The sequence below is a fragment of the Larimichthys crocea genome, chromosome XI (genome assembly GCF_000972845.2).
Source record: "Larimichthys crocea isolate SSNF chromosome XI, L_crocea_2.0, whole genome shotgun sequence".
Classification (NCBI taxonomy): domain Eukaryota; kingdom Metazoa; phylum Chordata; class Actinopteri; family Sciaenidae; genus Larimichthys; species Larimichthys crocea.
The window spans coordinates 12,023,389-12,037,781 of record NC_040021.1 but is presented as its reverse complement, the minus strand read 5'-3'; the positions used below and the strand labels follow the sequence as shown (position 1 = coordinate 12,037,781).

Here is a 14,393-nt window from a genome sequence, read left to right as displayed (position 1 = left end):
ACCCCATTAGTCCTTTGGACACTTGCCCATTAGTGTCCGCATGGCAGCTGGACGCATGCGCAGCGGCACGGTTTTCCAATAATGAAGTTGAGTGTAATGCCTGTGAACAGCCTGGTGCTCAAACTTGGACGCGGACTGAAAAATAATGGTGTTTCCCGCAGAAGTGAGCGATCCGGTCACCCGAACTGAGAGACGGGATTTGTCTTTTGAGTTTGTCAATTAAATTTAATCGAGTTTGAAGAACTCACCGGAGCTTGTTTCTTTTTTTTTCTTTCTTTTTTTTTTTTGTGAGTGAGTGTGTGTGTGGGGGAGACTTTTGCCGCTAATGGCCAGCAGTGGCTGAAGTGTTTTGATCCAGTCAGTGACAGCCTGCAAACAGCAGGGAGAGCTGTGCGGCGACCACACTGCATTTGATTATGAGCGTCTCCAAGAAGTGAAGGAAATCTGGGAGCTGATTTTCTTGCGGGGACGAAAATAATTTGGACACAGGTATGTTGACTTAATTTGTTTATTTACAGGCACTTACAGATCTGTGAGTGTGTGTGTGTGTGTGTGTGTGTGAGCGTGTTTTACTCTGTCTGATATCAGGTGAGTGTCAGTTTAGGTGGCTGCCTCGATCACAGATGTCTCGATAACTGTCATGATAAATTATTGACTTTGATTCAGTCTGATATATTTGATCAATTCTTGATAATAAACGATGAATATCCTACTTAAATTACACCTTATTTTATCCTGGAACAACTAATTTAACTGTTTGATTTTCACAGTGGACAATAATGACAATCATGATTTTCTTTATTTTTTATTTCTTTTCTTTTTTTTGCGTAAATTGGTAGTCACTTCAATTTTAATCACATTTAATCATCTTAATGTTTAAGTTGGTGTCCGTTTTTCACAAGAGTCACTTTGGGATGGAGTCCAAACTTCATCCCATCCCCGGGGACCTTAAACACGCTTGAAATGATTTTATTCACTTTTTGACTTTTGCAGAATTTAACATGCATTTAATCAGCTCCATTTCTATTGGTTAATATATATTTTACATGAGGATTTTCGCATGAACAAAATGTCTAATCAAATAAAATGAGTTTATTTGCCATGTGGAGATCTTTGACTGCAGGTCAAGTGTGGGTTTCTTCATCTTTTTTTTTGTTTCTCCTCCGGATTCCATCACACCCCTCCACCCCTCCGTGCGTCCACGACTTTTCTCCTCATCCCACGTGGAGTTTGTGTTTATATTTGATATGTAGGAAATGGGAATCTTATACCACGGCCCGAGCTCTCAGGGCTTGAATGGCCCCTGGCTATTGGCCTGCCCCTAACAACATGACAGGTTACGCGCCGACTCAAAATCTGATAGGCCATACTGCGCCGTAATCCATACAGATTAGATTTCACATTAAGGACTCATACTTAACCAACGCGCATTAATGCGCAGAAGATGGATGGGCAGGATTTGGTTTGTGGAGATTTGGGGAAGTGATAAAGTGCTGTACACACAGAGGGTGAAAATAAATCATTGTTCTGGCCTTTAAAAAATAAATAAATAAATAAATAAATAAATAAATAAATAAAATGTGTGAATTAAATAGCAGCTTGGCCTTTTTGAATTAATTAAAGCCCGTTTCATGCAGATAATTTAAAATAGTCGATTTAATACTGTTCTTATAGAATATATTTTAAAGATTTTTATATGGTATATATGGTCTTTTTTGAATTTCGTATTTATTTCATATTTTCTAAATGTTTAGGTCCATTTTCTTAATTTCTCACTATAAAATACATATTTGAATAAGTTTAAGGATGCAATTTAAAAAAAAGCAATGCAGAATTTTGGTAATATTTAAAATTGAATTAATCATCCTGTGCCAATAATTAAACAAACAACTTCACGTTGTAATTCTTCTTAATTTATCTTTATATAAATGAGATTATACGCAACCTAATTAAGACAAAATTCGGCTATAGACATATTTCTTTTTTTTTTTTCTTTTTTTAAAATTGAATCCTATGAATAAATCTTATGTATGTCCTCAATACAGCTACTGAAAATAGTATTAAAAAATAAAAAAAGTAGTAGTGGCTCATTTCAAACTGAGGGAGAGGCAACTTTTCGTGTGAAGAAGCTTTATTAGAAAAATCGTCATAAAAAAAATCGATCTGCGCGTAAAAACTGCTACGTCAATAAAGCTTGAGTCCAATTGAGCATGAACACTTTTTTTTTTTTTTTTTTTAAACTCCAGCTTCCTGCATCCAGCAGCAGCCTGCGGTTTGTTCTACATTCTCCTCTCTTCGGCTTTTATAGCGTGAAATTACCGCAGTGAAGCTGCGCACTTCACTTTCTAATCCACCGCCGTCTCATATGTGTTTCTTATGTCGCTGTCAATAGCCATAGAGAGAAATATAATTCTCTCTTCTGGGACGCTGAAGGAAATGGCAGGCATTATTGATTCCCTGTGCAGTGTCAGGTAACTACTGGGTGAGTTTAGGGCCGTGCGAGGCAGCCATGTGTAGTGGAATATAACACATAAGAGGTGAGTAAAGCAGCAGAGCATGAGCAGTTAAAGTAATAAAAAAAAACACATTAAATTGATGATTTAGAATATTCTTAAGGACTTTTAAACTTGGCTCACTATGAGGGTGAAATATGTAAAGAAATGTCTCATTTCGATGCCTCGAAAAGTTACACAAACCCTCCACTAATCACGAAAATGACTCATAATCTTTACATGGCCACTACGTCCTTTGCTAAAGCAGAATAAATCATGAAGGGCTGAGTGAAACAGTGCAAACAGATGGAAGGCTGGTTCTGTCCTCCACAAAGGTGAGAGGGAGAGAAAGAGAGAGGGGAGAGGGAAGGAGGGAAGGGGTGAGGGAGAGAGAGAGAGAGGGAGGGAGGGAGGGAGGGAGGCTTGGGCACAAATCAATTCACCTGAGAGACGCATTATTGTCTTCGGTTTCAGGCGAGGAGGAGCTGAACGCTATGAAAAATTAAAAGGATGCCAGTTAGTTTAAAGGATCGAGCCAGACAACTCCACAGTGCTCGAGGGCGCGTGCACACACACACACACTGAACAAACTGAAAAAAAAAAACAGTCTTATATTGCTGAAATTTAATGTTCTTGTTAGTCATCCATGTTTCGGGACTTATTTTAGGTTGAGTTGGTGTTTAAAATAACTGATCAGCCCATGTAGAAGCCTCCTACGTTCAGGTACACACATGACACAAGGCCTTGATGACAACATTTGCAGCTTACTCTGACTCAGGTGTATAAAATCTGAATTTACCTGAGCTTTTTTAGTAGTAAAAACATTTTTTTCATGGGGAAAATTGGCTAGAAATGTTACAATGGCACACCACACCACACTTGCTGGGAACCACGGATCTAATGACAGGGAACCACTTTTGTGTTTGCATGCAAGTGCGTGTTTTTGCCGCCTACTCTTTTGTTCAACCGTCAAACTTTTTTTTCTTTTTTGTGCACAATATAACGGAGAGAGGAGCCATTTTGTGCCATTCTTTTGGGATGCTGGCATTGTTTTCCCCTATTCTCTTTCAGCTGGCCTTTTGTTGTAGTGTCACCCTCTGCGTGACAGCGGCCTATAAAAAAAAAAAGAGACAAAGGCAGAATGTAATTTCTCTCATTTCTTTTCTGATCGCAACATTTAATCTCGCATAAGTTGCAGACAATCACCTCGGCCTCTCCGTCGCTCCAGACTCCTGCGCCAACCTGTCTCCTGTCTAGTATTAATAGGGTCACTCACTGTCTTCGTGTGCTAGCCAGCCACTGTGTCTGTGGTCCAGAGCCAGCCAAGCAGCCATATCATTTACACTTCTCCATTTTCATTGTTGATATTTACTTCTGCAATTATCTCTCCACTTCACCCTCGGCTGAAGATGATATGCTGAAGTTAACGCTGCTGCTTCCCTCCTTCAGTCTCCTGTTGCTCACACATAAACACACTGACAGAGGGTCTAACCGACAGATGCACGTACACATGAAAAAAGAAAGAGATTAATATAGTATCGTGGGTGGTTTCATCCTGTGTAAGCGTTTTAAATTTGGCAATCAAACCCCCCCTGACCCCAAGCAAGTGTTCAAGCAACATCCCTGGAAAACAGTGTTAGTACAGGTGATGATTCATAATCCGAAGTAATAAAGAAATCCGAAATGTTTTATTCACCTACATTTTATTCTCTCCTTTTTGTCGCTCAAGTGTGTGGCCGATCACTACCCAAGAAGCCATGGAGGCCTCACAGGACCTCAGCGAACAGATGGTGAGTTAAACGCTACTGTATGTATGCAAGTGTGTGTGTGGGTGTGTGTGTGTGAGAGAGAGAGAGTATACCTTGTATCGACCACACAAGTCTGAGGTATGGGTGCATGTGTGTGTGTGTGTGTGTGTGCACTAACACACAGCAGATGTGGTTCAGTGAGTGTACAGTAACCATATGGCAGCAGTCAGAGTGAATGAGACTTCATTAGAAACAATGCTGGGCATCAATTTAGGACCTGTGTGTGTCTGTATGTTGTGAGCACAGGTGTGCATGTAATACAAATGAATCTAAGGTTAACTTCATTAAAAAAGTAGGTCTTTTTTTTTTTATCTCTACCATATCTTTTCGACCTCACGCACACACACACACACACACACACACCCCATGCCTTGAGGGTTTGTTAGTGTCTCAGCACGGCAGGCCGTCTCTGCGTCACGTCAGCGCAGCGTCCCAGTTCTGCTTGTTTAAAGATCAGGCCGTATTGTTGGGAAAATGATTTTGGCGGTGAGCGAGGTCCACTCGCATTTCAAAGTCGTTAGTCAGCCACCAGAACAGGTGTAATTTCATCTCCTCCTCCTCCACCTCCTCCTCCTCCTCCTCCTCCATCAAGCTTGGTTCTCTCTCCCTCACTCTCCCTCTGACCTGCCAGCCTCCACAGTAATAATAGCGCAAAGTGGGACAGAGCACATGAACTATGTTGTTTTTCCCCTACTTTTTGTGTTGCTCTGTCAGACTCGCCCTGGGTTTAGATTACGGGCTGACCCCAGCGGAGCACTGTCACTTACATATACAGTACACACACACACGCACGCACAACAAAAACACACATGGAAAAAGAGGAAGAAGGGAAGAAAGAAAGACTACGAGGAGAGCATCCATCTTGTCTTGCTGCCATCCAAATATCAAATATTGATGTCCATATTCCACAATTACTTCACCTGCTTTAAATAGGGCAGTGATATCATTTATAATGTGAACTTGAGCTGCGGCTCAAAGGCATTGATTAATTGTTCAGGTTGGAAACGGGACCTCAGAGCAAGGACAGAGATTTTAATCATATCACATAGAGATAATAGGATTATAGCTGAGGTTTATGACTTCTGGAAATGTTTGGTCTTTTGCTTTTTTTTTTTTTTTGGCTGGAAATAGTCAAGTTCACTTCATGGAGCTGAATCAAAATAGTTTTTGAGTCAGTATCACTGATGTGATGAAATTCAGGGGAATACAGTGTATGATGTACATTCAGTTTTTTTAGGTACACATAGCTCAAATGAATTCAGTATGGAAAAACAGCCCGGCAACACATCCTATAATGTGTTTTAATGTACCAGAGAGGTGTTGATTCAAGTTTAAGGTCACGTTGGAAGTTGTAGCTTGTGGTGATGTTGGGATTATATTGTATTATACTGAGATGCGTTAGTCAACCCCTCGCTGATAACAATAGAGAGGACAAAGTGTGATTGTGTGTAAATGGCTGTAGGGCACGGTGATGTGGAACACAAGAAAATGTCATTGTTAAAAGTGAAAACGTTGGCCCGGGCAGAAACTGCCTCTTAACTGACATGTAGGGCTGCTAAGTAATGCTTATTTTCAGTCTTGATTAATCTGTTGATTATTTTCTTTCACATTTTCACAAAGCCCAAGCTGACATATCCAAATGTCTTGTTTTGTCCCACTAAACATCCAAAAACCTAAAGATATTTATTTAATATCAGAGAAGATGAAGAAAACAGGAAGAGAAAACAACTGAAAAGGTGAAGTTAATGAACATTTGGCATTTCTGCTTAAACGCAGACTTAAATCGATTCATTTTGAATTCACAGTTGACAAAAGAGTTAAGGCAATTCATTTTACAGCCCATCAACTGATCGATTAATCATCTCAGCTCTACTTTAACTCTACTCTGACCTATGAGAACCAAGTCCAAGCTGATATTCATACCATACAACAATAAGTAATATATTCATGTGTGTATATGCTCTGTTACGAGGTTTGCCATCTTTCTAGCTGACATTTTAATTGCAGTTTTGTGCTTATAGTCTCATTTGGATAACGACAACTAATTCTGAGTACGACATGACAGCTTTCACAAATTCAGTGTCACTTCAAGTTGAAAATGGAGCTTTTGTTAATTTGTTAAATTGGTTTGATTATTGTAATTATTTTTTTTTTCTCTCTCTCTCTCTTGTTTAATATTTAAACTGAAAGTGGCTAATTCTTTCCCCCCGCACTGCTTCATTGAAACAGGCGCGTCTCGGGTGACTAACCAAACAGCGCGGACCTCACACACAAAGTTTCGGGGAGTTGTCTGTTGATACCTGATACCCCCACCCCTCCCCTCTACCCTTTAAAGTCCCCCGCCCACCCTCTATCCCTCCCTTTTCCCACCACATCCATCGCACGTCATCTGGGTTATGGTCAGGCGTCCTCTCTGGCCGACTGCCTGCCGAGGGCCAGCCTGCCGTCTGGGGTCCCTTAGGGAGCCCTGGAAGGAGCCTGAGGCAGGGCCAACAGTGGTTAGCCCCTTAATGCTACTTTTAGCCTGTTTAAGTGTCTCACTCCACCTGTTGTCACATACTTGTTCAGCTTTGGAGGAATAGGTGATAACTGTCCGTTTTTGTTGTTGTTTTTGAGTGATGCTCTGTGAGATGATGATCAAAATCACAAATCAAGGATCAAATGCGTTTATTATGAATTGATCTGGATTTGCATAAGTAGATATGAGTCCTCCACATATAGCCCCTCGATGGATCTTGATCCCGACAGAGCCCTGACTAAAGTCTGCAGTCTTGTTGGCTAGTGGAGGAGGCATTGAGAGACGGGGTGAGCGGCGGTGTTTGTTGACCTTGGGGAGCCTTGCAGGATTTAAATGTATGGCCACCAGAAGAAAAAAGTGAGAGAGATGAAGGAGGAGGAAAAGGGGATGAAAAAAGAGGGGAAAAAAGGTTCTTTTAGCTGTAGCCTTTTCCTCTGGTGCGCTGGGAGAGGCCCTGAATATGGCAGCTGTCCCAGTCTGTGTGTGTGTGTGTGAGACAGAAAGACGGAGAGAGACCAACTTAGAGGAGGAAAGGGGTCAGGTTGCACCCCTCTTTCACCCCTACAACCCCATACAGACACATTCACACAAACTTACATGCAGCAGCAGTAGCTAAATACGAGCACGGCCCAACCCTGATTGCCAAGATTGCATTGGCGTCATAGACAGTCGTTTCAAAATCTGCCCGGCGACAAGGCATGTGGACAGATCACAGGAGTGTGGAGTGTAACAGCTACCCCCCTGGCATCCCTCTAGTAGGCTGGCATCCTAGTTGTGGCACCGAGGTGCACTTTAATTTCAGCTTAGTGTACAGTGATTCTTGTAAGATTTATGTTTAGTTGACAGCTGAGTGTTGCTGAGAGTCTGCTGCTCAGACTTCTGGTCACCTCGGTCTGAGCTGTGCAGCCTGAGGGAGGAAAATATGAAGGGTACATAAAAAGTTGATTGAATAATGGTTGATAACAATGACAAAGGAGGAGACGAAATCAAAGTTAGAAAATAAAAACACCGTAGATCATCGTCAAGAAGATGTTGAAGTTTATACGTTATAGGTTTTATGATATTTTTCGAGATGTTTTTATCTCTTAGACAGCTATTTATATCGCACAGAAATGATGTATGTTCTGATCTCATTAACAGTGTCTGTAATGATTGATTTAAGGCAGAATGAGCTGTCGCTTGGAGACTCCTTAAAATCAGTGAATCAAAAACTAAAAACGATGCTGATTTCGTTCCATGGAGACGACATGAAACTATTTTTGTTCCGTAAATTTCTGCTGCCTGGTTAGGACAGGACAGCTGTTTCTGAGAGAGACAGAGACAGGCCGAACAAAAGTCCAAGTTGGTGTGGACTGAATGGACGGAGCGCTTCAGTAGTGTTTACACAGTGTTTCACTTTTGATGTGGATTCCTGACTACGCAGCAGGAAACAGCTACCCTGGCTCCATCCAAAGCTAGTAAAATCAACCAATGACCACCGGTATAGCTTATTGATTAAGTCACTACCCCCAGCAAGAAATAGTCCAGCATATAAAACTGCAACTTGAGTTTTTTCCACTTCATTTTTTATACAGATAAAACAAATTAATGTCAATTTGTGAGTGTTATAGGTTTTTGTAGGCAGATCTGCTACCTACAAGCCAGGCTGGCAGCATCTGGCTGTACTTAACAGACACCAGTATTGATCTTCTGATCTAATCTTTTTTTTGCGAACTTTTTGTTCTTCTCGAGGATCTATGCTGACTTATGGAAACTTTTTGGAAAATCAGCCCCAGTAAATACTGCAGATAAAGAATCCTACTTTTATGACTTCTACAGGCTCTTTGTTTTGACATCACTTTTATTTAAGACGCTTGAAACAACCAAACTGTCTGTCTTTTACCAAAACCTACTCAGTTCAGTTAATTTATAACTCGTATATATAAGAGAGAGTTGAGCATCTGGCCGGCCAGGGAAAGCCAGCTAGGTGTGAGGTGAGCAGGTCACAGACAGACTCTGAGCCAGTCACAGTCCGACAGAGTCAAACCCCCCAAACAGACTGGAGAATCAATCTAGAAACCCAGAGCAACCGGCGTGGGCTTTCTAGAGGAACGCACCAGACAGGAAACCACATGATATGTGTGCTTGAGTGTCTGCTGTGCGTGTCTGTGTGAGAGTATGTGTGTGTAGGTGTTTCTTTCTCTGTTATACACATATACTTTCTGTGGTGTGGGATGGCTGAGGTCATCTGAGTGGAGACGGTCTCATATTGTGACCGTGCTTGTTTAATGGAAGTCAATCAGGGCACAATTTTTCCAGCCAAGATTCCTCGTTTTATTGATTACTCAGAGTTTTCAAGGAAAATCGCTTTATTGCCAGATGTTGTATTTCTCTCTACTGAGTTGATTGTTGAAGAACCTATACCAGAAACAACAGTGAATTCTTCCAAACTCTGAAAATTACATTACATGCACAGAAGTCTTTGGTAAAGCACTAAAACATTTCATTCTTTGTTCCCAGCAACTTCCATAAATAGAGCCTGCGATAGCACAGCCCACCGTTTGTTCGGCCTGGTCTTCTGGCCAAACGCTCATCTGCCACTGGTTACAAAAAAAGGAGCATATTTCCTCATTTTGCTGGGAAGGAAATGAAATTGCAACAATTGTGCTTTGGTTACGGAGGAACCTGCCTGCCCTGCCTGCCGCGAGAACTTCCTCTGCTTCTCTGCTGGGAGATTGTATTTCTCTGTCTGCAACGTAGAATCAGAGAGGTAGCTCAGGGGTCGCAGAGGCCAGATGGGCTGTGACCTGGGTCTCTGGTGCTGATGGTTATTTTCATTATCGATGAATCCCTTTCTTTAATTTTTTCTGTCTTAGATTATCGAACATTGCTGATCATCGTCATTGCAGCATATGTATTTAATTCCTGGCTGAAAACCATTGAGATTATAATACATTTAGAAGTTAAGGTCTGTTTTGTCCAAGCATCAGTGAGCATCATATTCCGTTCTCACTGGTATTTAAACATATAAAAGAAGCTAATTTTCATACTTGAGAGGCTGAAACCAAAAAATCTTTGTCATTTGTGCTTGATAAACAAATAAATGACCATAAATGACTATTTTTGTAATTTAGCGCCCCCAGTTTCAGAGTGCAATACCATTGTTGTAAATATGGACAGCTGTACGCGTGCATGTGTTATGATCAAAAACGAGTTTGCTAACAGCCAAACATAAAGCTGTTGCAACAACACAATATTACTTACTGATCCAACAGCAAGAAACCCAGCTTGGCATCTGTCTTTCAGCCTCTTATTTCACAAAGCTCTCACCAACGACCAAAAGCTATTTCCAGGTTTACTCTTGTTTGGCGACTTCTTGCTCTGTCACTCTTTCATTTTCTGTTCTTAGCTTCCTGAAAGCCTCTTTTTTTCCCCGAAGGTCCAAAATACCTGTGATACAAACACTAACACTTCCCTGGTGCCCTGAGCTCACTGTGTAGCTTGGCTAACAAACTGAGCTAACAGCAGCTATAGTTTGCAGAAATTTACTTTACTATCAAAAAAACAGAATTTTTTTCCCCATATAATAAAATCTTGTCTCACCGAAATCAGTGAAATAGTTGGTGGTGTGTGACCTAATGTCATAAAGCGTTACGTATTACTCATGGGTGATCATACATAGATCAAAAAAATACATAGTGTGAGGACAGGCGTACAGAATGAGGCTTTAATGTTTAATAGATTATCAAAAATTTCACTTACTAATTTTTAAGCACTACTCCAGACCTACATAAATGGTCTTGATACCTGCCAGGTATCTGAATAATGTGAACCCTAAACCCTTTTTTTGTAGTTATATATTTAGTATTAACGTGTGGTAGTACAGAACAACCAAAACATGCTGCGAGCTTTCCAGTCTTCGTGAGATCATTTCAAAATTGACATTTTTTTTTCTGTTAAATTTGTGCCAGATTTATTTATTGATGTATTTAAGATTTCCCGAGGAAGTGCATTTGTCAACATCAGTTTGAACTGGATCTATTCATCGTTGATGCCCACATTGATGACACGTTTTACCCTCCCTGTCCTTGATTCTTCCTGTCTCTGTCTGTCTGTCTGTCTGTCTGTCTGTCCTACCTTGTCTTTCTCCGCAGGCCTCCCCGCCTCTTCGTCTCTCTCTGTGTCTCTCTGACTAGAGTGATGATTCAGGGCCTATTGTGAAGTCAGCAATCCGATACAGAGCCAGCCCGAGAGCAGGGAGCACAGGGGGAGGGAGGGAGCGAGAGAGTAGAGGGGGGATGAGAAACAGAAGGGATTATGGGTGTTCTCATAGCCAGGTCCATGCTGTCTGGAGCCCAGGGCGCTTTGGCACCCTTACCTGTCCTCTGCTTTACCTGTTGCTCTCATTCTCTAATTTGGCCTATGGTCTTCTGTGTCTCTTTGTCTTCCTTTATCTTTATCTTTCTCACACCCCCGAGCACTCCACTGTCCCTTTTTTGGACTCCCTGCCCTTCCCTCTTTTCTTTTTCACACTTACGTACATCCTCTTCTCCCGTAATCTGCCTTCCTTCTCTGCGGACATATGGTATTGTGGGTGATTTTATTAGTAAGATAATATGAAGTGTTTCAAGGCCTCGTGTGATGGAACAGCTTGCGACTTTTGAGACATTCAACTCCTGTTTGCTCTCTCCGGCGGCGCAGAGGGCAGCAGTAACCTCTAATAATCGGCTGCATATTGAATCTGAGAGCAGATGGCGTGTGTGTGTGTGTGTGTGTTTGTGAGAGAGAGCATACCTATCTGTCTGCTGGATGTCCTTTTTTTTTTTTTTAAGGGTATCTACCTTATGTTGTACCTCTCACATGCACACACTGTGATGTCATGAGCAGCATTATTTAACAGGCAGCTGGGAGGCCATTCATCATTTAATTAAAAGCGTCTGAAAGGGATCTGAGGCCTAATGAGATTAGCTTTAATTATTGATGCTGCTGCTGCTGCTGCTGCTGCTACTGCTGCCACAGACACGCACTTACACACACAGACTCACACACACACACACACACACAAGTTATGACCACCACGGACACTCGGACTCTCTTAGACTATTAGACTTTCAGTCTTAACACACACAAGCACTTTTTTTGCTTTTCAGTTCTTTGCTCGCTTACCTGATCTTTTTCCCCCCCCCCAACACGCACACACACACACACACACACACACACACACACACACACCTCATTGATTTTTCACGGTGGGATGTGGAGGTGCTCGGGGAGGGGGTTAGGAGAGGAGAGGGGAAGGCTTGCGGTGTGGGGGACCGAGCAGGGGGTGCGGTAGCTGCGGTTGGGTTGGGGATGAGGAAGGGTGGTGGGGGGGTGGTGGATGGTGGTGGTGATGGTGTTGTGTTTCTTTAAGTCTCACACAGCAGCAGAGAGGAACTCCAGTCCAGTCCACTCTCTCAGTCCAAGTTGAATTCTACTAGAAAACATGGAGTCCATATAAAGACCAGTGGATGTGTTTTGAAAAAAAACAAAAAAAAACATGCTCCCTAACATGTTAGTTAACACTTTAACAACCTTTCCCCCATTCGTATTCTCCCTTGAGTAGCTTCAAGGTTGTTAAAATCATCTTATGCAACACTTTCTAACCGTGTCATATGTGATTGTCCCAGCTTTTTGGCGTTTAATGGCTGCACCGTTTCATAATTCTATATGCTGTTGTCATTTTATCTTCCCATTTGGTTTATTCACAAACGTCAGCTACACTATAATGTATAAAGATCTGTGAGTCTGACCAATGCTTGGCTGCACAGCGTGAGTTTGTGATGACTGACCCACCTGCGAGCCGCTGCTTGTTGTACCTTCTTCTTCTATGTTTCTAAATGTAGCCATGGTAGTTTCAGAGTGATGACACACAGTATCTGTAATATTATATCCTACATAGCGCATGGAGCTGCGAGTCATGTAATGACTCATGTATGGAGTCATTCAGATCAATTATTTAAAGGCTGCTGATTTTCAGTTAATTGATTATTAATCATTTTCTATCTATAAAATGTTATAGATAAATGTTAATGATCAATCAACTCATCATTTTTCTCACTACACTTAATTCCTTCAGTTCTCTGCAGTTATCTGCCCCAGTGCCTGACGTTTTGTACCTTTTAGACATTTCATATTGAGTTGTGTGTTCTTGCCACTGAGTAGATTGATGGTCAGAGTGTGTGTGTGTGTGTGTGTGTGTGTGTGTGTGTGTCTGGTCAGCCATGCACTGGTTTAGGTTTCTCCCAGTTGTTTTTTTAATCACTCTCATCAGATTAGCTGAGCAGGGGCAGTCGAGGCCAAACGCTTCACAATTAACAGCGCAGAACCGACCCACGTACACACACACACACACACACACACCCACACACATCCATCAGTGAGTTTTCATTTGTCTCCATTGAGTAAAGCTGCATTAAATCATGTCTGTGATCCCCTCACTCTCAGAGACAATGAGGAGCCAATTTAAATGGCAGATATGAAGACCACCAGGACGGCGAGGAGGATGGAGAGTCACTGTTCTCCTCCACTGCTCTTCCTCCCCAAACATGTGTATTCACTACAAGTTGATTAAATAATATAATCTTTGGGAATCTAAAATTAGTACAGCGCACTGACCACACTTGCAGCTTTGTTTGTCCATAGTTACGTAAAACACAAGACAGTATTTGAACGTTTCACCCAGCAGGAATTTCTTGCTTACTTAAAGTCTGTGATTTGTTACTTTGTAGTCAAAAGAAATCCATCTATTAATCGGGAACGCGTGATACTGTGAAAGTGGAACTTAAACCAAGAAACATAGTACCAATCTAGCAAGAGATTTTACAGCATTGGCTCACGTTTGCGCCCCATGATCAGTCTATCTAGCTTTTATTTTTATTTTGTTTAAAGAATGACTTTTGACTGACCGATCGATTAACTAACATATCGTTTCATCCCCAGTTACATAACTTTGTATCATAATAATCACTATCTGTGTGGTGAAAACACCAAAAACGCATTCACTATGATTGAAAACGCTGTCCAGCTTCATCATATTTGTCAAAAAATAGATTTAAATCCACTTAATTCGGTTGTTTGAAGACATTTTGAATCAAGCTTTTCTGCACAATAAATGCACAGAAATGTATGGATGGCGGCTTTAAAGTGTAAAGTGGTATTTTATGCTACAAATCAGTGACGTGGATTTATTTCAGTTATCTGTGCAGTCATGAAAAGTCTTTTCGCATCACATGCTGTGCGAGGACTCATGCCAGCGAGTTAAAATTCACCGTAACTCCTTTCTGTGTCTTGAATGGCATAACTTCTCAGGTGCTGTATGGCTTGGAGCGATCATGCTGCGTGTTGTTCTCTCATTTCTCAGATTGTTTCTATTGTCTTGAGGGGAGGGGGGGGGGTTCAATGAAGAGGCCAGTGTAGCTCTATTTTTGTCTTCTTTTTTCTCTCCCTGGGCGATTCAAAGATAAAGGTTCAGAGACATGTGATACTTCAGGTGCAGAAACTGTGTGCGAACATACTTCCATTCCTGGGTCCTTCACATTGTGAGAAATACCAGGC

At 41.6% G+C, this 14,393-nt stretch overlaps 1 protein-coding gene across 4 annotated transcripts in view; it reads left to right on the top strand.

The window, feature by feature from the left end:
* The first annotated feature begins 32 nt into the window (after window positions 1–32).
* Window positions 33–14,393, top strand: part of eya4 (EYA transcriptional coactivator and phosphatase 4) — a 42,720-nt gene continuing 28,359 nt past the window's right edge. For 2 of the 4 annotated variants that reach the window (XM_010739333.3, XM_010739334.3), the window contains exons 1-2: window positions 34–489; window positions 4,222–4,282. In XM_010739333.3, the coding sequence (XP_010737635.2) occupies window positions 4,250–4,282 (33 nt within the window). In that variant the 5' untranslated portion in view covers window positions 34–489; window positions 4,222–4,249. Of the gene's footprint in view, window positions 490–4,221; window positions 4,283–14,393 lie in introns of all 4 variants that reach the window. The other 2 variants (XR_003463201.1, XM_010739336.3) reach the window with 2 other exon arrangements.